The sequence below is a fragment of the Stegastes partitus genome, unplaced genomic scaffold (assembly GCF_000690725.1).
Source record: "Stegastes partitus isolate 25-593 unplaced genomic scaffold, Stegastes_partitus-1.0.2 Scaffold618, whole genome shotgun sequence".
In the NCBI taxonomy this organism is placed as follows: domain Eukaryota; kingdom Metazoa; phylum Chordata; class Actinopteri; family Pomacentridae; genus Stegastes; species Stegastes partitus.
Window position 1 is genome coordinate 79621 of NW_007578349.1, and position 23469 is coordinate 103089.

At 41.9% G+C, this 23469-nt stretch overlaps 1 protein-coding gene across 1 annotated transcript; it reads right to left on the reverse strand.

The window, feature by feature from the left end:
• Positions 1-7570: 7570 nt before the first annotated feature.
• LOC103362940 (glial cell line-derived neurotrophic factor-like) lies at positions 7571-9556 on the reverse strand. Its single transcript, XM_008289483.1, has 2 exons — positions 9055-9556; positions 7571-8163 (listed from the first exon to the last, which is right to left on the reverse strand). The coding sequence occupies exons 1-2, from the start codon at positions 9284-9286 to the stop codon at positions 7571-7573; spliced, it is 825 nt and encodes a 274-aa protein (XP_008287705.1). The 5' UTR covers positions 9287-9556.
• Between the last annotated feature and the right edge of the window lie 13913 nt (positions 9557-23469).

Here is a 23469-nt window from a genome sequence, read left to right on the forward strand (position 1 = left end):
AGATAATGGATGGATGGATGGATGGATTTAAACAATTGAGATATGTTAATTTGTGATCCTAGCAGGAGCTGGTTGGTGGGCTTGGTTACCTTGGGACACAGGAAGACCTCAATCCAATTGAGAACTTGTGGCTGAACTTGAAAAAGGCTGTTCATTCATGACCCCTGGGCAACCTGACAGAGCTCCAGCAGTTTTGCAAAGAAGAATGGGGTGAAGTTGCAGCGTCCAGATGTGCACGGCTGATTGAGGCCGTTCACACAGGCTCGGTGCTGTAACTGTGGACCAATGTGCTGAAGACTGACATAAAGGGGGTGAGTGCATGCACTGTAATTTTCTTGCAAATTCTTGTCAAATAACCAAATTAAATTGATCATGATTAAATGTTGAAAAGCAGTGAAAAAGAAAAGCTTCCAAGGAGGATGAATATGTTTAATAGGCACTGTATTGATTTAGCAACACAGGCCTATCAAGTGCACTCATCTGACTCATGTGGCTGTTAAACTTGATGAAATGTCACTGAGCTGTATGCGGTCCATCACTCTGCAAGCAAGTAGCCTCAATTATTTATGCCGCTGTGTTGCAAAAATATATGTATTTTTTAACACACGTTTCACCGACATAAACTGTATCCGGTCAAACTGGAGTCAAACATAACATCTGTGTGCGTATGCTGGTGTGTGTCTTTGGCAGCGTCATCAAGAACGAGTCTGTCACATCATCTCAGCAGCTGCCTCTGTGCTTGATGTGGTGTGTCACATCGGAGCAGACAGCTTCTACTCAGGCAGCGCTACTGTTGGCTCTGCCTGTGAGCTGTTTCTTATCACTAACGCAGACAGGAGCGGACAGAGCATCACGTCATCAACCAGCCTGTCTTTCACCCTGTCTACACATTTTCGGCTTTGTGGTGAGAGCATTCATTCAGAAAAGGGTTCACACACACATGGAGCCCCCCAAGAGCACTTCTGGGAAAGCAGAATATCAAAGGTTAATTATAGCTATTAACTGGTGGTGGTAGCTCCTCATCACATATTTGAATTAAATGTACGGGTTTAAAGGTTTTGGTTTGCTCCTGTAGTGTGCAGGTGTGAGTCCCCCTCACCCCTAACTCCCACCCACCGATAGAGCATCTGACTTTCATGTTTTCTTTCATTAAAAAAAATAAAAGAGCAGTTTTTGTGGCAGTTTCACAAGAAATTTCCAGCTTTAAAAATAAAGGTTTAAACGCCACATTTATGCTATAAATAAAAATGTACTTCAGCTAAAGTAAGCTGATCCCCTCACTCAGATATAGAGATTTACTCCTGCTTGTATGAATACACAAAGATGTAGCGCAGGTGTGAGGCAGAACACTGTAAAGCACATTCTCGGGTTTCACCTGAATATTTAACCATCTGAGCGAACACGTCTCGCACAGCAACACGCAGGTGATAGTGTTACGTTCACTCCTCTCACCCACTTCCTGCTGCAGCTCTGAGTCATGTGTTAAAATACTGCAGCTGCACAAGGCCTGTTTGTTACCACGAGATCAAATGATTTCAAAATATACAGTATAGAAAAGATATCCAGTGATTACATCATATATATGTTATGAGCTGCAGAAATCGCCCAGATGCTCTTTTTCTTTTGATCCTTCTCTGTTTTATTACACTGATCTCACTGCACACCAAAACGTTAAAACCCTGCAACATTCGAACCATGTTCTCTGTAAGATGGATTTTTTTTTTTTAGCTTATTGCACCATTTTTGTTATAGTGTTATAGATGATGGTGATGAAAGCAGCCAACACGCCGTAGAGTTTGCTGCTTTGTGGCAACAATTCTGTTTAATGGTTTGTTCCAGTTTAGCTGATATTTCAGGTGAGCAGCTGAAGTGGCTCTAATTGTTTTTATAATGACAACAGAGAATTTTTTCCTGAATCTGCAGCTTCTTATAGCGTAACAGAGCTTTATAACAACTTTTACCTCATTATTTACCTCTTTGTCCTGCAACCTTATTGCTTTTTCTTCCCCTTCATTGTTCTCATGGCCTTGTTGGGTGGCTGTGGCTCAGGTGGTTGTCCTCTGATCGTAAGGTTGGCGGTTTGATGGCCGCCCCTCCACAGACTAAGTGTCCTTGGGCAAGACACTGAACCCGAAGTTGCTCCCAATGGCAGGCAGCACCTTGCATGGCAGCTCTGTCACCATTGGTGAATGTGTGTATGTGTGAATGGGTGAATGAGAAAACATTGTGCAGCGCTTTGAGTGCCACTAAGGTAGAAAAGTGCTATGTAAGTGCAAGTCCATTTGTTTTTTGATTGCAGCTGTTTTTTAAAAAAATGTATTTTAACTGACTGCACTCCTGCTTAGCACCAAACAGCCGACAGATGAAGTTAACAGCTAGATGGTGAAAATGTTCGAAAGCAAAACATGGAAGCAAGAGTAGGTTGACACCAAAACAGAAATAAAAGAGGGAATATTGGGGTTTACAAACTGCTGGATGCATAAATAAGCAGCTGTTTTTCTCATTTTAATATAGAAACTGCTAATGTGATGATATGTCATACATGTTCAGAATTTGTTTCTGTTGCCCCCAACTAGCCAAAGAAAATGCCAAATTTGAAGTGATTCTCCTTATTAAAAAAGTGAAAAAAAGAAAACATTATATGTACCAACCACGTGCCAACACAGGCCTCTCAAATTCACTCATGACATGCTCGTATATATTTGAGCTGCACATATCGCCCAGAGGCTTCTTCTTCTTCTGCTTCGTTTCACTCCTGTGACTGTCTCCTGCACGCTACAACATTAAAACAAAATTCTAATAATTTTCTTGGGAAGTCGACTCTGTGAAACCGATTCTCTCACATATTGCACCACTGATGTCATAAATTCAGAGGATGGTGTTGACAGCTCGCTGTCTGTTTCTCACCGGCCATTCGCTGAATCAGTGTATATTCCATCTTCAGCTCAGTGCAGTGATGACTGATAACACGTGTCTGTGTGTGTGTTGTGATGAGTGGGAGCCTGCGGCTGGTGGTCCAGACTGGAGGTTTGGCGATCGGCCAGCTGATGATCAGTGCAGTGCGGTTACAGCTCCGTGTTAATCCCTTCTGCCTCTGCTTTGTGTTGCAGCCAGTCTGATGACAGCGCCGAGGTGTTTCATACAGCACTGACCCGGTAGCTTTTATTGCATCAATCGCAAAAATACAAGTGGTTTCTTTAAACTTTTTGGTACAGCAGAACCTAAGCAGCCGAGCCCTAAACCTCTCTCCTCCTTTCATATTTTCATTTTTGAAGCAAGAATTCCTGATTAAAAGACGACTTTTATCGGTTGTGAGTATAAGAAGTTGTCAGATCTCGGAGCTTCTTTTGATGTGAAATAACAGGGTGAGACGGCATCATTATTATGCTGTCGTCATACGTCTCGAATTGATAGCTGAATTGTTTTCATCTATGATGAATCTCCTTTCTCCCTCTGTGGTTGTCTTTTCCATTGTCTCGTCATGTAGCCTGAGTCACACTGACAGATTCCAGAGCAGCGGCACAAAGACTTTCTTGCAGTTTAAAAGATCTCTTATGAAGACATGTTTGATACAACCACAATTACATTTAGTTTATCATTTGTATCTGTTCTCACGGCAGCTGGCACAATAGTGGCTAACAAGCGTCTGCCCACAATTGCTTCATCTTATAAACAAGCTGGTCACTGGACTTGAATTGAATTGATGAGAATTTATCAGTCAGGCCTCAGCCCGCCGTGGTGAACTTCCTGTAGTGTAAATCGTGAAACTATCACAAAGCTCCGGGGGGTGAGATGCTGGAGATCAGAGAGGTCGACGTCGAGCAGCAGTGTCCCCACATTGGTTAGGTAATTATGGGAAAAATGAACTTCACATGCTCTCATGTTTGAAAGGCCATTGACTGCTCAGCTGTTCTCACCCATATGAAATAATACCCATATGAACCTTGCATTTATATGAAGCTTTATCTGATTACTTTCATTCATTGATGTTCTTGAAGGCTTTCATTTATGACTATTTTCTCTTTAATACACCCCTCAAGTGTTCTTTATTTTCACTTCTTTTTTTTTTTTTTTAAACTCGTGGTCTGTTGGGTTTATTGTCCACATTTTACGATCGGAGCCTCAAAGATTTCTGCTTCCACACTGACTCAGCGAATGACTTTTGTGGCTTTGTGGATCTCACAGCTCAAATAAAGAGAATTTAAAAGCAATCTTTCTTTTTTTTTTTCTTTTGCTTTCCTCGCCTTTCAGTGCAAAATGTTGCTAAAAGCATTTTAATTTTAACTGACTTCTCCTTTTTTTCCAGCAGCGGTAGAGCTACCTGGATATTTTGCTGAATCATGTTTGAAAATTCTGGCAAATAAACTCAAATTGATCCACCTGGACGGCCACCACTACTTCAGGTAAGAGAGAAAATATATACACATTAGTTTGCAGTTAAGGCGAACCTCCTCTCTGCAGGTGTCAACACGCACAGTTCTGCTCGTATTTAGCACCTGTTTGGAACACCATCCTCTTAACCGCTAACACTTGTGTTGTGTTACACTCCGGTGGAACATTATCCTCCATTACAAGCTCCTCTGACACCGTGAACAAAAGAGCAGAGGACTCATCGCACTAATGACACTATCTTCTGCCTGTCAGTTGCCTCTAATGGTTTCCTCTGATGTCCACGGATAAAGCTAGAAAACGTATTTGTCACAGTGGGACCAGTCAGCAATTATCGGTGGTTAAATCAGGAATATGTTTAATTGGGTCTGCAGTATCCATTAGACTACATTTCACCAAAGTGTTTGGCAAACTGCACTGTGGGTGTTATGTTGGAAATAATATTCATACATGCAGATTTTGTGACTCTGATTCTGCTTTACAAGAGGGTCATCTGGGTTCTGGAAACTAAAATAATGAGTTGGTGTACTGCATTTTTAACCAAAAAGCAGAATATAATTCAAATTTACGCTCATTTTCATACAAGACTCTGCTTGTTTTATGAAATGCAGCAAAGTTATCAGCTGCAGACAATGAAATGCTTAATTTTGACAGATCTAAATATCAAGTGCAGGTTGATACAGTTCTCCAAGACTTAAAGTTTCATACACCAGAGCAGAACTGACAAGCTAAACAATCCCAACTGTCTGACTGCATTAATCACAGCACGTCTGGTATATGATCTATCATTCTGTAAAACTTACAGAATGCTGTTTGTAGAGATAATAATTTAAGGACCTTATTTAAGCCGAGTCTCGCCCTGTACTTGCTGGACCGGGTTGTTCTGACTCACAGCTCAGCAGACAGACGGATGAGGGGCTGTGAAACGTGAGAGAGCAGAAGTGGATCAGATATCGACCACACGCATTCGTTAAAGCAAGACGCATCTTCTCTTCTCATGTTCTCCAGTTCCTACATCTTTGTCTCCGTTATTGTCTTCTCTGGATATTGGCCGCCTTGTAACCGTCTTATTATTGTCCTCCGTCTCTCTTCCAACATATACTTCAGTTTCATTACTCATTTGTCCGTGTTTTCTTTATGTAGTAAGATCCTTTGACATTCGCCTTTGATCCACTTCTTCCATCACTCACCATCAGTGTCGCCTTCCTTTTATTCCTAAACTATACAGCACTGTGCTGTAGGTCATCCCTGTGCTTAAAGCTTCTTCCTGTCATTTGATAACATCATCTTCTTCTCATCTTTTTCATTTCTTGTCATTTTTTTGTTATGGAGTTCAGCCATGCTGCTCTCTTCTTTTACACAAAAAGTGATTAATTCCTGCTGCCATTCAGTTACAAGGTTCATTATTCCCCCGACTTGTTTTTAATCAGAGTTTATGTGACAGAGTTATAGAGTGAAATTAGAAAACAGAATGTTTTCTGAATGGAATCATCACAGAGCAGAGAGATTTACAACAGCGTGGCGTGTTGTCGTCTCAGGACAGAGAACGGCGTGGACCCGACACAATGCACTGCGTTGTGTAAGAATGCATTTATTAACAATTAAATCAGACAGTTTAAATGTGAATACTGTATAAAAATAAAGCTGTAGTTTAAAAGTGGTGAGAAAATCTAGTTTCACTAACAGCAATTCATTTGAGCAGAGGACACGAAGTTAGCAGTGAATCAGCAACTGTTCTTCCAATGTTGAGATCAAAATGCTGTCGTATGTTTTCATCACGTCAAAAAAAGAAAAAGAAGACGCAGTAAGATGACACTTAAGTTGAGTAAAAGTTGATCTGCATGTGAACAAAAACTTTAAAGGCGCCCTGTGGAGTTGTTGATTGCTAGAAGTGCCGAGCAATGTTGCATTCAGGTGACTGACAAATGGTGGCACTAACAAGAAAAGTAGCAACGCAATAAAAATAAAGAAGTAGAAACCTGCAAATTAGCAACCTATAAACAAGACATGTTGTCAAAATTAACTTTGCAAATGATGCATAAGGAACAAAATGTATTCAAGTCAACTTTTAGACCTACAGGATGCAAAATGTGTTTACAAGAAAATGCCGCAGGACATTTATGATGCTGAGGAAACGTTTCCTTTCACGGTGTCATGTGGAGTTTGGCCACTAGTAGCACTATGGAGCAATATTTTTGCAGTGATGTGATAAACTTCTCCAAAAATGTTGTATGTTGTACAAGGAAAAAAAATACATTTAGTGCACATGCTGGACCTCAAGTACACAAACAACGTGTTGTGGTGAGACACCCTGAATGCAACTTTGTCGAGACAACCTCACAGGGAACCTTTAATGTGAAATCCTGATGTGTAAAAGTAAAATTTGCAAGTCTGTTACTGCTTGGATATGAAAATAAATCATATTTGATTTAAACCTTTGGCACACTCTGAGATATCACATCACCGTAATAAATAACATTTATTCCTTTTATAAAACCAAAATAAATATCAATAAGTTAATAAATTCAAGATTTCATAAATACATTTATATGTGTATAACAGGGTGTAACATATGTGCTATACAGTGGACAGAGTGAGTCTGTTGTCTGATTGAGTTCAGTCCTTTTGGTTGAGTATCCATGGAAACACCAAATCAAATCCTACTTAACATTTGGTGTTAAGTATGATTTACTGCCAGTCTACAGGTTGTAGACCAGGGGTGTCCAATCCTGGTCCTCGAGGGCCACAGTCCAGCATGTTTGAGATGTTTCCCTCTTCCAACACACCTGATTCAAATGATCAGCTCATCATCAAGCTCTGCAGAAGTCTGATAACGATCCTGATCATTTGAATCAGGTGTGTTGGAAACATCTAGAACATGCAGGATTGTGGCCCTCGAGGACCAGGACTGGACACCCCTGTTGTAGACTGTAAAGGAAATCTGGGATATTTTGATGGAGTCGATGTAGAAATGAAGGCATTTCTTGAGGGTAAAAACTTCAGTGATGCCTCTTCGTCTCTTTATTTCCTCCTTTACTGCTGGACTCAAGTCCTACATGATCACATCATGCTGAAAAAGTTTCCTCACAATGTGAAAACTATCAGGAAAATACACTCAACATCACACTTCAAAGTGAGGCTAAAAGAACCTAAAACTACATAAAGCCTGACACTACTTCACCTACACACAACCGCATTTCCTGGCCGAGTGCTTCCTGACGGTGTGGTAAACCAGGCTGTCGTCCAGAAACGACAGGTCGTCGTCGAACGCTGTTGGCCGACAGCAGGCCTGAGGGGGCGTGTCTTTTGCCGGAAGCTTCCTGTTGTGAACGAGGTTGTAAAGGATTTTGTCGTAGTTGGTCTCGGACTTCCTGCAGGGTCCGGAGCAGTACCTGAATATCATTTCCTCGCTGGAGCGGTAGCCCAGGCCCAGGTCGGACACGTTGAGGTGGATCTGTTTGAGCACACATCCCTGTCCTCGCCCACCACCTCCTCCTCCTCTAGTCCTCCGGCCCGTGTCCCCCCCTCTGGCTCCTCCTCTTTTTCCACCTTTACTACTCTCCTGGCTTGCCCCCTTCTTCCTCTCCCTTCTGCGGCGAGTCCTGCTGCTCAAGTCTTCTCTGGGGGTAGAAGGGGTGGTGATGGCGATGGTGGTGGAGGAGGAGGTAGATGAGGACGCGGCAGGCGCGGTGGAGCGACGTATCCTGCTGATGGTTACTTTTATGAAGTCCACCACATCTTCAAAGTCACTTGGGAGGAGCTCCTCCATGCTGTCTGAAAAACATGGAGAGAAGCGGCACTCTAACAAGGATGCATCGTATTGGGCGGCACATATTGTTTCACTCTAACGCACCACTGTGGCTATTGAACAGATGGAGTGTTGTGTCACTCATACAGCTTTTTCAGCAGAGGAATTCCCTTTGAACTGATTCATCCAACTTCTAAATGGATCCCATTCTTATCTGTCCACCAGAGAGTTTTATGTTTTGTGGGTTACAACAGCCACAATATTGCAGCACATACCACTACACAGAACCTGTGATTACTGAACAGTTAACACTAGTCAGGACTTTTGGGGTCTTTTGGTCCCCAGACCATTTGGTTTAGGGGTCAGCTGTTGTTTTTTTTGTTTGTTTTTTTTTAAAGAGAGGCATTTGTCATGCATTTGGAACCACAAATCCGTCAACTTAACAGAAAATTTATTTAAAATAGTATAAAAGTCTATAATGAAGACCAACAGATATTTTGCACTTATTCTTTCTTGGGGTCCAATGAAAGACCTTCTATGTATGGCAACATGAAAGTCCTGAATAGGGTTAATGAATTGCTTTGAAACAGTCATTAGCTACTGAGATTTTACACATTTATTTGTCTTTTCTAACCGTAAACTGATGAGGTTTGAAATGGACAAAATTGTTTTGTGCACAACAAAAAACACCCTTTCAAACCTCTTCTATTGTATGTTTCTGTGTAGATGTACCAACAGAGTGAGCAGCTCCACATGTTTTCAATTGTGTATGTATTCTCTTGCACACAGATAACAATAGGCTCCTTATTATTTGTTTTAGAAACAAAAAACAGAGATTTGGCAAATCTGCTCCATGCATTTTTTTTTTCTTGGATGTTGGCACTTTTGGTACTCCATACAAAACCACAGGCTCTTACCTTGGTCTCCTCCTGCAAACCTCTGCTCTCTGCCTGCAGGCTCGGTGCTGCTGATTCCCGGGGAGGTAGCAGACAGACGGGTTTGGACCGGCGGGAGCTCCAGGGGACCCTCCGCGGCGCGCCCTCTCCTCCTGCTGGACGGGGGCTGCTGTCGTCGGTTCTGGAGCAGCGGGCTGGCGTGCACGGCGCTCAGCAGTATCAAACAAGTGGTCAGGCTATCCCATAACTTCATTGTCCACTTTAGTCCGACAGAAGGACATGGCGCGATGCAAACTCAACAGGTATCATCTGGCAAAAGCGATAAACGGCATTTTTTTTTTGGAGACGTTTTAGCCAAAGAGAAAAACGAGGAGCGCACTCATCACTCCGGGTTCCTGCCACTGAAAACCGTGATGATCTGTAAAGCAATCACTCTCATGCCAACTGGCCACCACTACGCAGCGTGGCGCAACATCCAGTGCGCACAAAAAACCAAGGGCAGGAGCGCAAAATGCAAAGACTTCCCTCTGAAGTTAAACGGACAGGTCCAACAAGACTCAGAAGACCAAAAAAAAAAGGAAAAGAATTACTCCCAGTTTACAGTCAGGTTTTCCTTGAGTATGTTCCTATTTCACAACGCAGTGCAGCTGACTCCACTCCATCCCTCTCACCATCAATCCTGACTGAGGCGCAGGAGAAGCGAGAGACGCGCGGAGTGCTGGTGACGTCTGGCGGTCCATCCTCTGCCTCTTCCTGTCTCCACCCATGCAAGGCTACACGGAGAGATGGAGGCCAGATTCAAGATTGAACTTGATGTGTGAGAGCGAGGAGAGTTGTGTTATGAAAGAGGCTCAGTCTGTGTACTCAGATGGCCGAGAGGGAGAGAGAGAAGTTTCACACTTTCCACTAACAATACACCAGATTCCCCATCCTGCTCTCCAAGCCTGGTTGATATTGGGTTGGAAATGTGTTTCTAATCAGCCAGGGAAAACAGACTGAGTAGATTGTATTGCTACTTATAGCCTCAATGTGCTTGAAATCACACTGCTTGATGCACAGATGACATGTAATGTCTAGGGCTTTAGTGTGATATGAATTACAGCATCACTTGAACAGTCCTGCCAAGAAATGCATTTGTTGTGTCTCGCCAACATTTAGGAATAGAAAACCTCATTTGAATAGGACTATGTCTGAGAATAAGGATTACTGTCAGTCTATGAGATTCCTTGTGGCCTTTCTCGGGTTATTTAAGCTACATGTCAAGAACTATTGATTCAAACGGTACAAAAGAACATTTTTAATCCTAAACGCTTTAAGGCAACTAGACGTTCTTGACAACATTTCACCTCTCATCCAGGAGACTTCCTCGGTTTTAACTGAATGACTGTATTTATTCTCCTACCCAACTCACATGGCTAATGGTCCATTAACAAGCCAAGACTTAGAACCTTTCGAGTTGTGAATGGTTGTTAAACTGTGTGGAGAGGAACGACTGATGGTGTTAATGGCGATAGAACTGTCTAGGGAGGAATCTCAAGACTGTGTTATAAGTACCTGATAAGTGGTGTTTGTGAAGATTCTCAGTCATCCAGGTCATGGTTATTCTCATGGATTAATCGTAGCAACCGGACTTGCTTGAGTTCTTTGAAGACGTTCCACCTCTCATCCAAGAGGCTTCATCACTTCTGACTGACTAGTTGGGAGTTCCAGATACTTACATCCTTAAGACTCACATAACGAGGGGGAGGAGTATCTACCCCCAATTGAAACCGAAACTCAGGTGTTAATGGATCCTTAAGGGTATAAGTATCTGGAACTCCCAACTAGTCAGTCAGAACTGATGAAGCCTCTTGGATGAGAGGTGAAACATCTTCAAGGAACTCAAGCAAGTCCAGTTGCTACGATTGATCTACCAGAACTGATAAGTGGTGTCATAGACCTCCTCCTCTGTTTAAAGATGGGTGTTCCAGTTTGACATAGACAGCTTCCTTCACTCCTCTTTCAAACCATACGTCTTCTCTGAACATAACGTGTACATGGATGTCCTTAATCGAGCGTCCCTTAATCTTCAGATGTGGCCGGACTGCTGAGTCTTGTCCAGAGGACCTGGCTTTCTTGTGTTGAGCCATGCACTCCTGGAGAGGGACTACAACACCACTTGTCAGGTATTTACAGTGCAGTCTTGAGATCCCTCTATAGACACTTTGGCCACTAAATATCTGGGAGTCCCCATCAGTCAGAGCTAAAGGAAGCCTCTTGGATGACGGTAAAACATCATCAAGAACCAGAAAGAAGTGCAGATACCTTCTACTTCTACTACAAATAGTCTTTTTGATTAACAATTGCTGCATGTTTGAGTTTCAGTGAAAATGTTTCTATATTAAAATCCATACAGCAAACCGCTTGATGCACAGGCCTGTAGTAAGTGAAGCTCAGACTTCCTTTAGAAGCTTTAAACCCTCTTGCAGCAGTAGTAAGTGTGAAAGAATGCGACTGAGACACATTCCATTTTCTTATCCGTCTGTTGTGTCTGTCTCAGATAATCTTTTATTGGAGAACACAATAAGGGATAGATGTGAGCAGAACTCTGTTTAATGATTGAGCCCAGAGCAAAAGATGAGTGAAAGCGATCTGAGGAGTTTATGTGCCTGCGTGTCAAGTGCTCTCCTTCCAAGAGTAGTTAAAAGTTGTTTATTTCACTTAGTCAGCAGGAAAACTAACTGTATTCACACAGCTGTGATGTTTTAAGACGTTTAGTTCAGGCTATATAGGCAGAACAAACAGTACATCTATAATCATGTGCTCTGTATGACATTATTTTATGTGAAGTCGAGGCGAATGAAGGGTCAGCTCAGTCATGGGAATGATTTAAATGCCTTAAAGTTTCAGACAACAAATGTAATTTTTCAATTTAAAGAAGTGTTTTTGTGATTCTCAGGACTCCAGTTACCGAGTGCTAAAGCTCACAAAATCCCCTTCAAACGTACAGATCTGTCTCTGCTTTGTGTTGATTATTATGAGTAAGAAAATGTCACATCTGATTAGAAGCAGTAACCCTATCGTTCACTTTCTCTGTTCTTTTGAAATGATTGGGGTGGATAAAATGTACCACTGGCCTGTTGCACACAAACCTTTTTTTTTTCCAGCAAAATCTTTTTCCATTTCCTCCAGTCTAGTCGAAGGTAGGCCTTAAAGTTTACAGCAGTTCATGAGCAAAGTTGATGTGAAATACATGTATCCAGAGGCATTTGTGCAGTATAAACATACACATGCACGTCTCGAGGAAACCTTGAAGTATAGTGTTTCGTGATGAATCATGCTCGTGTCAGTGTGTGTGCACATGCTAGCCACATTGTATTGTAATTACTTGACGACACCGAACATGCAAAAACGATTTGAGCATCTGAATTTGCTTTGCCTGTGAAGTCACACAGAGCAACAGTTTTCTTCCACTTGTGCTTTTAGACGTTAGCCTACTAATCACTCAGAAGAGGCTTCCCCCCCCTTTCCACTGACTTGCTTATTTAACTGTATGGAAATACCTCGTCCTCAAGCAATTACACCCCTGCCAAAGCAACAAATACACCAAACAGATGTCCACTTCCCTTCTTGCAAGACAAGGGGGTCTACTCTGATCTGCAACTGAACCTGTCAGCCATTTTGGGGCTCGGTTTGACTCACATGTAAGAGGCTAACTGCACAGGTCATTTCACCCGCCATTATCAGCCGACATGAAGCCGCAGCCTCAGATTGACTTGTAGGGAAAAGCACTGCTGAACCAGTGAGTTAAACATCAACAGAGTAATCAACATCACAGAAAATGTGCCAGTGTGGCTAACGCTGGCACATTTACAATGATTTCAAACTGTTTCCCCCTCGGCCGGATGTTAATTTAGCCATCAAAAAAAACAATGAGAAAACAACACTTTAGGAGAAGGCAAACAAAAACAGGGTAGACGCTCAGAAGAATGAAGCGAGCAGCATGAAGTCCCATTACATTACAGCCGGCAAAGTCAGACGGGACGCAATCTGAGTAATGCAAACAAAAGAAAACAGACAAGGTACGTGCGTGGCAACTCGATAAGATGGCAGGTTTGATATTGAGTTTCTACTTTTATCGTATTTTGGGCCATGTTTTGCTAGACATAAGGGCTATGTCTGTTACAGGACCCCAGAATGCGTTGAAACTTCAGCTGTGCAATTACAAGACAAAAACACCTATTTTCAAGTTTTAGTTTTTGAACCACATGAGGTAGAAAATGTGAGATTTCGAGGGCTGGACTTGTTTGCATGAGTTTCATTTCTCTGAGAACAACAGTGCTTTAGATTGCATACATTCCATTCAATTCAATACTGACTGATAGTTGAAATAATCACAGATCTAACACCTTCTCTGATGAAACTACACAAAACAGATGATTATAAATGTGACAGACACAGATGAATAGTTGGAGACACATCATGAAAAGAGACAAACTCCATCATGTTTGGTCAAAAGTGTCTTCAAAGGTGAGTCATAATTTCCATTGTTAACAAACAAGTCTAAGAGTTTACAGCCACGCCAACAGAGCCGAGAGGCCGTAGGATTAAACGCTGAGGTCACTGTGTTGCAATGTTTTGCATGCTAACATTTGCTAATTAGCACCAAATTAATTAGTTTATATGATCATTGTTTTTGCAGATATTACAGATTCATCCTCTGGGGATCAGGAGTGTCTGTAACCAGATTTAGTTGCAATTCATCTATTAGAAAAGAGATATTTCACTATATACATACAGAGATATGACTTTCTGGCAGTGATGGCTGCAGCCACTGCACCACTATTCACTCTGCAGTGTGGCTCAGTGCTGCACACATGTCTCCGAACCTGATGATTGTATTTTATAAATCTGGTTTAGGCAAGGCTCTGTACAGGCGTTTCCTCTGTGAAGCTTTGTTATCTTTAGAAACAAGAGCTGCATTTATCTTATCATCAGTAATTTGATCAAGGCTTCTGGTTTCTGGGCATCCTCTTATCAAATGGAAACCACTGATTGAACTGACGGCCAATTCTTCTTGTTTCAGGCAAAAGAAAACTTTATTTTTAACCTTAAATTGACATTTTTACAGCGAGCTGACAGTCGGAATAGACGTCTGATTGAGGACACACGTCTGTGTGGTGATTAGCAGAAAAGAAAAATATCCTGACTTCAAGCACTGACTCAAAGTGGGAAAATAAGAGACAGGATGTCCTGCGCTCATGTTTTCTGTGTTTAGTTTGTTTGTTTGCCGTGTCAGAGGCACATGGTTCGAGTGAAGGCAAGGTCACTCACTTAGCCCACTGCTGTGATTCACACTGAAATATCTCAACAGCTATTGTGACTGTTTGGTAATCCAGATTTATCACAACATTTGTCAGCTTTAACTTTTCCTGCTGTTTCTCTGCTTTGGTGCTATTTAGCAAACGTTGTCGTGCTGACACCCTCAGACTACGACATGTTGAACAGTTTACCTGCTCTACGTTGTTGTCATGGATGTTTGTTGTCATTGAAGCAAAGTACCTACTAAGTTCAGACTCACGGAGCTGCTTACATGGCCGTAGACGCTTGTCTTATTTATGCCAGATGGATGAACAAAAACAGGTCAGCTTGTGTATTTTCCCAGTAATCGTTAAGGTTAAGGCTCAGGGGCACTTTTAAGCCCCCAAAAGTCAACTTTACCCAACGAGGGTGGCTCAATTCACTCTGGATCCATTCAGAGACTCCCTCCAGGCATGTTCAAAGACTGAGGAATAATTTGTGTCTGATATGGACTTTCCATAAACACGTTCAACTGCCTGGTTAAACATTCCATGAATCTTTAATTATGCAAATATTTTTCGTTTCTAAAGTTCAGCTACTGGATACAAAATGTCTCTTGAATCACTGAAACGCTGTCCTCGTTCAAGTTCCATTAGGTTTATTTATTAAACCAGGACCAGATCACAAGTTGTGCTCCCAGGGACATGGCTGAAACTCAGATTTTAGGTGAGAAACTTTCCACATTCAGCGGAAAATTTTTAAAACAAGATCTAGCATCCAAGAGAAGCAACAGCGAGTAGGGGGGAAAGGGAACTTTGATTTAAGATGTGAAAGTGAACATTTGGATTTGAGAAATTACTAAAAATAGGAATACATAGCCAACAATATTGTGTATTTATCACCAAATCACTTCATCCTAGCCCTGATATATCTTTATTATGGTCTTCATAGCAGAAGGACCTTGATTTTTTGAGGTCTAGAGCTGAACTTAAATTAGTTTAGATGGGGAAAAAAAACACAAGAAGTTGCTCACTGACTATTTTACAACCATTCACAGGTTTGGGTGGTGGATAGATCTTTGAATACATGGTAAAAAAAAAAAAAAAAAAAGCGCTCCCTTGGCGAGCTGCAGCAGTGTTTAGAGAGTAATCCACACCATATGTACTGTGGTGCTGCTGGAGCCTCGGGGTGAGAGTGATCAGACTACAGGAGCTGTGATTGTGGATGCCGTCTGCTGCGCTGAACCGCAGGGAGTTGGCCCAGAAATGTTAAAGGCAGGTCAGTAACAGTTATTGTGTTTAACCAAATAAACTTTTCACTCTGTTTGTCTCCACTTTCGTAATTGTGAGTTAACGTTATTGTCTGCGAGGCGGCTGATTAAAACCTGAACGTCTCATCACATTTCGAGGAATCGCAAGTGGAGAACATTACTTGTAGTCGTTCCTAATGTGGATCAGAGAGCGGTTCGACAACAGCGAGCCCAGATGTGCTGCTTCCTCACACATGTGCGTGTAGGACTCGAACGCTGCCACTAGTGGACACTGTTTACTGCTGCTGTTGATGGCAACGGTGGTGAACGATGTCCACATTAACAGAACATCTGTGGCATTGACATCTCAAAAGGGATGTTTTGTTTCTCTTTAAATTTAATATTCAAGGATTTCTTAACTGAACATTAACCTTATTTCCTGCAAAGAAGCTATTTTTCTCTTCTTTGTGAAGGTATAGAGCTACAGATAAACTTTATTGATCCCACAGTGGGGAAAGTTCACCGTTACAACAGCTCCAAAAGAAAAAAAGTGTCCAGTCAGTGCAAAAATAATTTAGAAGCACCCAGTGCAAATGGTAAGAAAAAGAAACAGAAACACACAGGGCAAAAATTGCAAGAGAAAAAACACTATATACAGAAGATAAGGTAGTAAACAGTTATTGCCCATAGTGGAATGGGTTTGCTGGTGGAAAAAGTGCAGCAGTAACAGAGGTGCCAGTGGAGTTTATAGTGCAGTGTTGTAAAGTCTGACTGATGTTGGGATGAAGGACCTGCAGAAACGTTCCTTCTTACACTTTTGGTGTAAAAGTCTGTCGCTGAACGCACCTCTTAAGGAGTTGACAGTCTGATGCAGAGGATAGGAGGTGTTTCCTTTGATAGCAGACAGTTTGGCCAGTGCCCTCCTCTCTCCCACCACCTCAGTGGAGTCCAGGGGGCAGCCACAGACTGAGCTGGCTCTTTTTATCAGTCTGTTGAGTCTGCACCCCCCTCCCCAGCACACCACTGCATTAGAGACCACCGATGCCACCACAGTGTCATAGAATGTCCTCAGCAGTGGCCTGCACACGCCAAGTGATGCAAGCCTCCTCAGCAGGTATAAGCGACACTGACCCTTCTCATACAGAGTGTTATCTGTCCAGTCCAGTTTGTTGTTTAGGTGAACACCCAGGTACTTGTAGGTCCTCACTCTCTTGACGTTAAGTCCCTGGATGTTCAGCGGTGGAGTGTGTGAGGATTTTCTGGGAAAATCGATCACCATCTCCTTGGCGTTCATTTGAAGGTGGTTCTGCTCACACCAGTCCATGATGACCTTCCTGTACTTACAGTTGTTCCCCTGTGACGCACATCCTATGATGGCAGTGTCATCGGAGAACTTCTGGAGGTGACAGCTGTCCGTGGAGTACCGGTAGTCTGATGTGTAGAGGGTGAAGAGGAAAGGTGAGAGTACTGTGCCCTGGGGAATGCGCATGCTGCACACCAGCACATCAGACACACAGTCCTGTAGGTTCACATGCTGGGGTCTGTCAATGAGGTGGTCCATGGTCCATGCAGCCAGCTGGTCCCTGACCCCCACTCTCTCCAGCTTCACGTTAAGCAGTGAGGGTCGAATTGTATTGAAGGCACTGGAGAAGTCGAAGAACATAATCCTCACGGTGTTTCCAGTGTCCTCCAGGTGAGACAGGAATCTCTGCAGCAAATCGATGACGGCGTCATCCATCCCAATGCCAGGCTGGTACGCAAACTGCAGATGATCCATGTTTGGGCTCATCAGGGGGCGAAGATGGTTCAGGATGATCCTCTCAAGTGCCTTCATTAGATAGGAGGTTAAGTCCACGGGTCCACATATAGTTCACTGAAAGAATTCAGATTAAAGTTTATGATCATCTTTCATAAGCAGGATTTTAAAAGCAAAGAGGATATCGTTGAAGGATGATAAAAGGAAAAGGAAAACTCTTATGTATGCAAATAAATTCTAAAATCAGTTTATCCAGATCTTATTAGGGATCTTGGTGATGTGGTGAGAAAGAAGCGATTAGTTCCCCAAACATGTCACGCCCTGTTTGATTCCAGGTTACCATTCTTCTGATTAATCCCAACAATTTTCTAAACCACCAGTCCGGTTTATTTGCTTGTTTAGGTTGAAATAAAAAGTAATTTCTTTTATTAGTTGTGGCTGATAATAATCCTGCCTTGTGTTTCTCTCACGGTGTGACTGACCTTGTTTCCCAGAAGAGAAAGTGGAGTTTGTTTTATTGGGTTTTAAAACCATAGTGATAGATGGACTGGCGGCTTGTATGACATTGTTATGTGAAAAGTACGGCTTTGTCTTTGGCTGCGTTTCTCTCTCTCTCTCTTCGTCTTCCTCTGTGTGGTTGTATTTGTCCAGAAGATGGAACCATTGAGTCTCTCATGTGAAGTCCAGCGACCATCACCTCAGCTGCTGCACATCATCTCCCCAGATTCACACTGGTTAGTGTTTCACTGCTGTCTGCCCTGGATGCACTAAAAACTGTTTCTCAATTCAGCTTTTAGTCATCTAGTCTGATGTTTTAATGATGAAATTCATCCTGATTTATTTTGCTGAAAGATGAAACTCTCTATGCTCTAAAGCCCTACAGCACGCAGGTTTCCTCAAATTTTGTCAGAACAGAAAAGTACCTGAAACTGAATTTAAATATGTGATCTCATAACATGCCAATGAAGTCATTATTACTGAATTTATTTCAGGTGCAATATTAGTTCTAGTGCCAACCTCGAAGCTACCTGGAATGTAATAAACTTTTATATCAGTCTAATCATAACCCTGTGCAGTTTCAGTCACACATATTAAGTCTAGAAACAAATCTTGGTGGAGAACAAAAATTAAAAAGAAAAAAAAAGTAAAGTCTTCTGGTTTATACAGAATACTATGTCACAATGGAAGCACAATGTTGAGAGAAAAGAGTTTATCAACTTAATGTGATCAACAGATGCAGAAGAAATACTCACATCTTGTTTTAGGTAAAAGTACCAAAACCACTGTGTAGAAATACTCTGTCACATTAAAACAATGGATTTAAATTTTAATTAAAGTACAAAAGTATTTGCATCAAATTATACTTAAAGTACCCAAAGTTAAAGTACTCATTTTGCAGGATGGCACATTTCAGAATAATGTAAACGGCTGGATTATAAATATTCATACATCAATGTTCATCTCTTTAAGGCTGGAGCTCCTAAAAGGTGATTTAGCTGCTATATAGTGTTTATCTGCTGGATAGGTTGTGAATTTACCTTCAGGGATCCACAAAGTTTCATCCATCCATCCATCCATCCATTATCTATACACCACCTAATCCTCACTAGAGTCATGTCTTTTCCAGCTGACTTAGGGTGAAGGCAGGGGACACCCTGGACAGGTCACCAGTCTATCACAGGGCTACACTTAGAGACAGACAACCAAGCACACTCACATTCACACCTACGGACAATTTAGAATCACCAATTAGCCATTGGACCTCGTGGGAGGAAGCCGGAGAACCCGGAGAGAACCCATGGGGAAAACATGCAAAATGCAGAAATTCTGGTAGATTAATCGTAGCAACTGGACTTGCTTGAGTTCCTTGAAGACGTTCCACCTCTCATCCAAGAGGCTTCATCAGTTCTGACTGACTAGTTGGGAGTTCCAGATACTTATATCCTTAAGGAGTCATTAGCACCTGAGTTTCGGGTTCAATTGGGGGTTAGTTGAACGGATGAAGTCTCTTGGATGAGAGGTGAAACATCTTCAAGGATTAATCTACGAGAATAACCATGACCTGGATGACTGAGAATCTTCAGAAAGATCCTGGGTGTCCTCACCGAGACACCAACCAGCGACCTTCTTGATGCGAGGCAACGGTACTAACCACCGAGCCACCTTGCAACCCCATAAAGTTTAATGTTAACCTATAATATTAAATCATAATTTATGTGTAGATTTTATTTTGTTAGTAAACCTGCAAAGTTAACAACAAGTAACTGTAGTGGAGTGAAAGGCACAGAATTTGTAACGTATTGAATTTTAAAAGTATAAATAAGCACAAAATGGAAATAGTCTAGTAAAGTACAGCTTGTGCTTGAGTAGATGTACTCAGTTACTTTACAGCACTGGTGGTTCCTACACAGGAAAGGCTTTCTTTTCTTTTTTTTCCCCAAATCCCCCACTAGGTAAGAATTTGGTGGAGTTGAGAAGACACTTGATTGATGTTGGTTTGAATTATGCAAACATACAAAGTGCTTCAGAGCATGTGTCATAAAATGTGAAGTCACAGCCTGCATTAGATCTGCTCCAATGACGTCTTTCTCGTTGCGTCTGCCTCTGACCTCTGCAGGGCTGTACTCCCACCTGCTGTCTATGTCATATTTGGGCGATTAGCTGATAATAGCAGGTGAATAAACTGGAATTATCAGATCACATTTTGTCTGTGCGACCCAGAGATTATATAATTAATAGAGCTGACAGATGTGATGTGGAGATTAAAGGAATTTAGAAGAACAGAAATGAGCTTTGAATAGATTAATAAACGTTGAATTATTTGATGGAATTTGATCATAATTGGCTTTTGGTGATCAAACTGGTTCCTACATATCCTAAAGGAGGACAAAGATGAGTGTTTAAGATACTTGATAGCGCTGAAGACGACGACACCTGCCCGACTATTTTTGAGTGACTTTGTTATTTGCAGAGCTACTATTACTACGGCTGTTATGAGATGGCTCTCTGACCCCAGAGAAGAATTCCATTACTGAGAAGAAAATGAAAGACAACATTTTGTTAAATGCAGTCAACACTTCAATCAGCTGCGGTCCTCCAGGGAAACGTCAGTAAGACAGGCATTAGCTTTGTGGTTTCCAGGAAGAGGCATTTTGGGTCGATTTTCCTCTACTTATTCTTTCTCCAAGGTCTTGTTTCAGGCTCGCTTCCTTGTTTGATGTGTCCTGTTCAGGTGCTGATAGACAGCCAGACTAATACTTGAGTTTTGAAGATGAGTTTACACAATCCAAAAATTATATATTGACCTGATGTGGCCTGCCTCGTCTTTCAAAATTCCACTTGCTATTTCTGGCTGAAGCAAACAAGAGTTACAGCCCTGATGGAATACGTTTCTCAAAGCTGGGAACGCACAAAGACATTTTTGAAAAGGACATATGACCTGATGAACTTTCACTACTGGGGTCAAAAGACAAACTTCACTGCAAAGTTTGGTTTGTCAGTGTTGCAGTAGAGATGCACAGATTTGACTCATTTAACAATAATGCATGTATTTCTACCATAAAACTGCAATAATTATAAAATGCAAAGACCTGGTTGCAAGCCTTTGAACTGCCTTGCTTGTAATGCATCTTTCCAGGAAGTCAAGTTTGTTCCATTGTGCAGTGAAGCTGGTGAGAGACAGACTCTGCTGGAACAGACATGAAGACCAAAAGGTCCTGCAACAGGCCGTTAAAGTGCTTCTTGCATCTTAAGACAGCTGCTGTGATGTGGTGAATGATGGAAATGTAATCGTTAGGTTCATATTCGGTGGATGATTGAGAGCCGCTCTTGTTTTTCGGCCCATGTGTTCTCTGTGGACGTGTTCTCTCGCTAATGCAAACCTTGTTGTTGCGTCTCCTGCTGCTCGCATTTGCAAACTTTTTGAACTGTGTTAAATGATCTATTTTTTCACTCTTCCTCCTGCTGACAATTGAACAGAGCAGAGTTTGAAGTCTGCTTTCTTTTTGTCATCGCCACCTATCTTAAAATATCTTTACTTCCCCCATTAATCAGCGTGAGTTTAACGTAATGTTGTACTGATGTAGTTTTGTGTTTACAAACTGCCAAATTCATCAGACTCAATGTTGGCATCGGTTTTTGTGTATTTTGGAATGCACGAAAAGCATCAAGAGCTTCTTAACAAAATCATTCTGCTATTAGAATTTCTGACATTCCTCTCAAACAACCTCTAAACCACATGATTTTTAAACTTTTTTTTGATCTGGAAGCTGTTTTATCAAATTGAAACACACCCAGCAAAGTAAAGCACAATCTCATGCTCTACATCACAGCACATCCTCACCAGTGACCATGACTATTATAAGTAACTTTACAGATCCAGGCACCATGTGTGAAAGAACCGACGTACTTGGAGCCGGTTTGCAGCTGCTGCAGGTTTGTCAGACTACAGCAAAGGAAAGTCTTTTCTTCCATCTCTCACAGCTCACACAGGAATGACACAATACTGGAGTCCCACCTCTGGAGACTGGAAGTTAAAAGTCAGACAAATCGAGTCTGAGTTGAGCACATCTTCGCAGAAACATACGGTCGATACCTGAATGAGTGAATCAACCCTGCAAAGTTTTAACAGTGATGACAAAATATGGTGGAGGCTGTTTTTGAACAGTGGGGCAGATGTAGCTTTCCGAATCTCAGCGTTGGCTCTCTACATGGCAAAGTGAACCTAGGTAGGCTCCCAGTGGTCAGTGCAGCACCTTGCATGTGTCACGGGTCTGTGTAAAAAGCTTTGAACGGAAGGACTATAAAGACGCCTCCATTCACCATGACGATACAATGCCTTTAGATAAGCTGGAAGAATGAGAGCTGTAATGTTATAACCGTACCCATGCATATGAAGTGTCTTTAAGATACCAACCTTAAATCAGCCTTGGCCTTAGTTTCATTCTTTTCAATGCCTGCTGTCAAGGTTTCTTTTGATGAATGCGTTGTATGGCCTGCTGTGTTTGTACAGATGGAGTCCTTATAGATAGAACGAACAGTAAACATGTAAAACTCCTTCACTTGTCTGCGTAGAAATATACTGTTAAAGATGATATTTTATATTTGTGCTCGGAAAGGCTTCATTTTGCGGAAAGTGTGTGACAGGGCAAAAAAAATAAAAAGAAAGAAAAAACACTGGATCCAAATTAGATAAAAGGATTTCTGTATTATTAGGCACAAATTGATGGCTTGAGTAATCACCGACTTTCACATGCTTCTTTTTGTATGAAGGTGGAATACGCCTCGCTCAGAAAATGAAGTTGAAGTAAATGACCGGCGGAGTGAAAATGAAAATGGCTTAACAAATCAGAGTGGTTCCTGGCAGGGGGCTCCATTTTTTTCTCCCATGGTAATATAATAAGATAATGCAATAAAAATGGACACCAAAATGGAACCAAGTTAAAAAATGTGGCCCCTCTGGATGAAGAGTTTGGGCTAATTTAACGTCTGCAGCACTGTTTTGACATTGATTTGTGCAGGACATCTAATGGATAAAACCACATTTGCACCAAGATTGTAATCGTGGAGGCTGTGGGCAACTTTAATAAAGTTAAAAGTGCCTTGTACCATCTATGCAAACATTGTTCACAGTCCTTTATATTATTTTTTTTATCCTATTTGATAAGAAAAATGAATCTTTGTAAAGCAAAGTGATTTGGCTGATCTCTCATGCACACACATACTCTCTCTCTGTTATTACTAATAGACCACATCTCCTGTCCAGACTAGAGGACACATAATCTGGTCGGTTGGTCACATATTAACGAGTCTAAGCACAGGGCAGCTGCTTTGGACCACATTAATTAATGAAATTCTTTGTTTTTGCTCATTGTTGTGGACACAGACACTCAATCATACACCAACAGTAATAACACAAGAGAGTCTGTTGCTTGAGCCCCAGCTTCTGCGTCAAGACATGCTCTCCATCTGCGTCCAGTGCGCGGATTAGACGCTTATTATCCTCTTAGCTCTAAATGGCCCCACGTTCCTGCACTTCGCCGTCCAGCTCATCTGCTGCCCAAGACGCGGAGCGGAGCGTGACACGAGAGCGATCTTCGTGCGTAAAGAGAGAAAAAAACAAAAAAGAATCGTGCCCACCATTGTCAGTGAT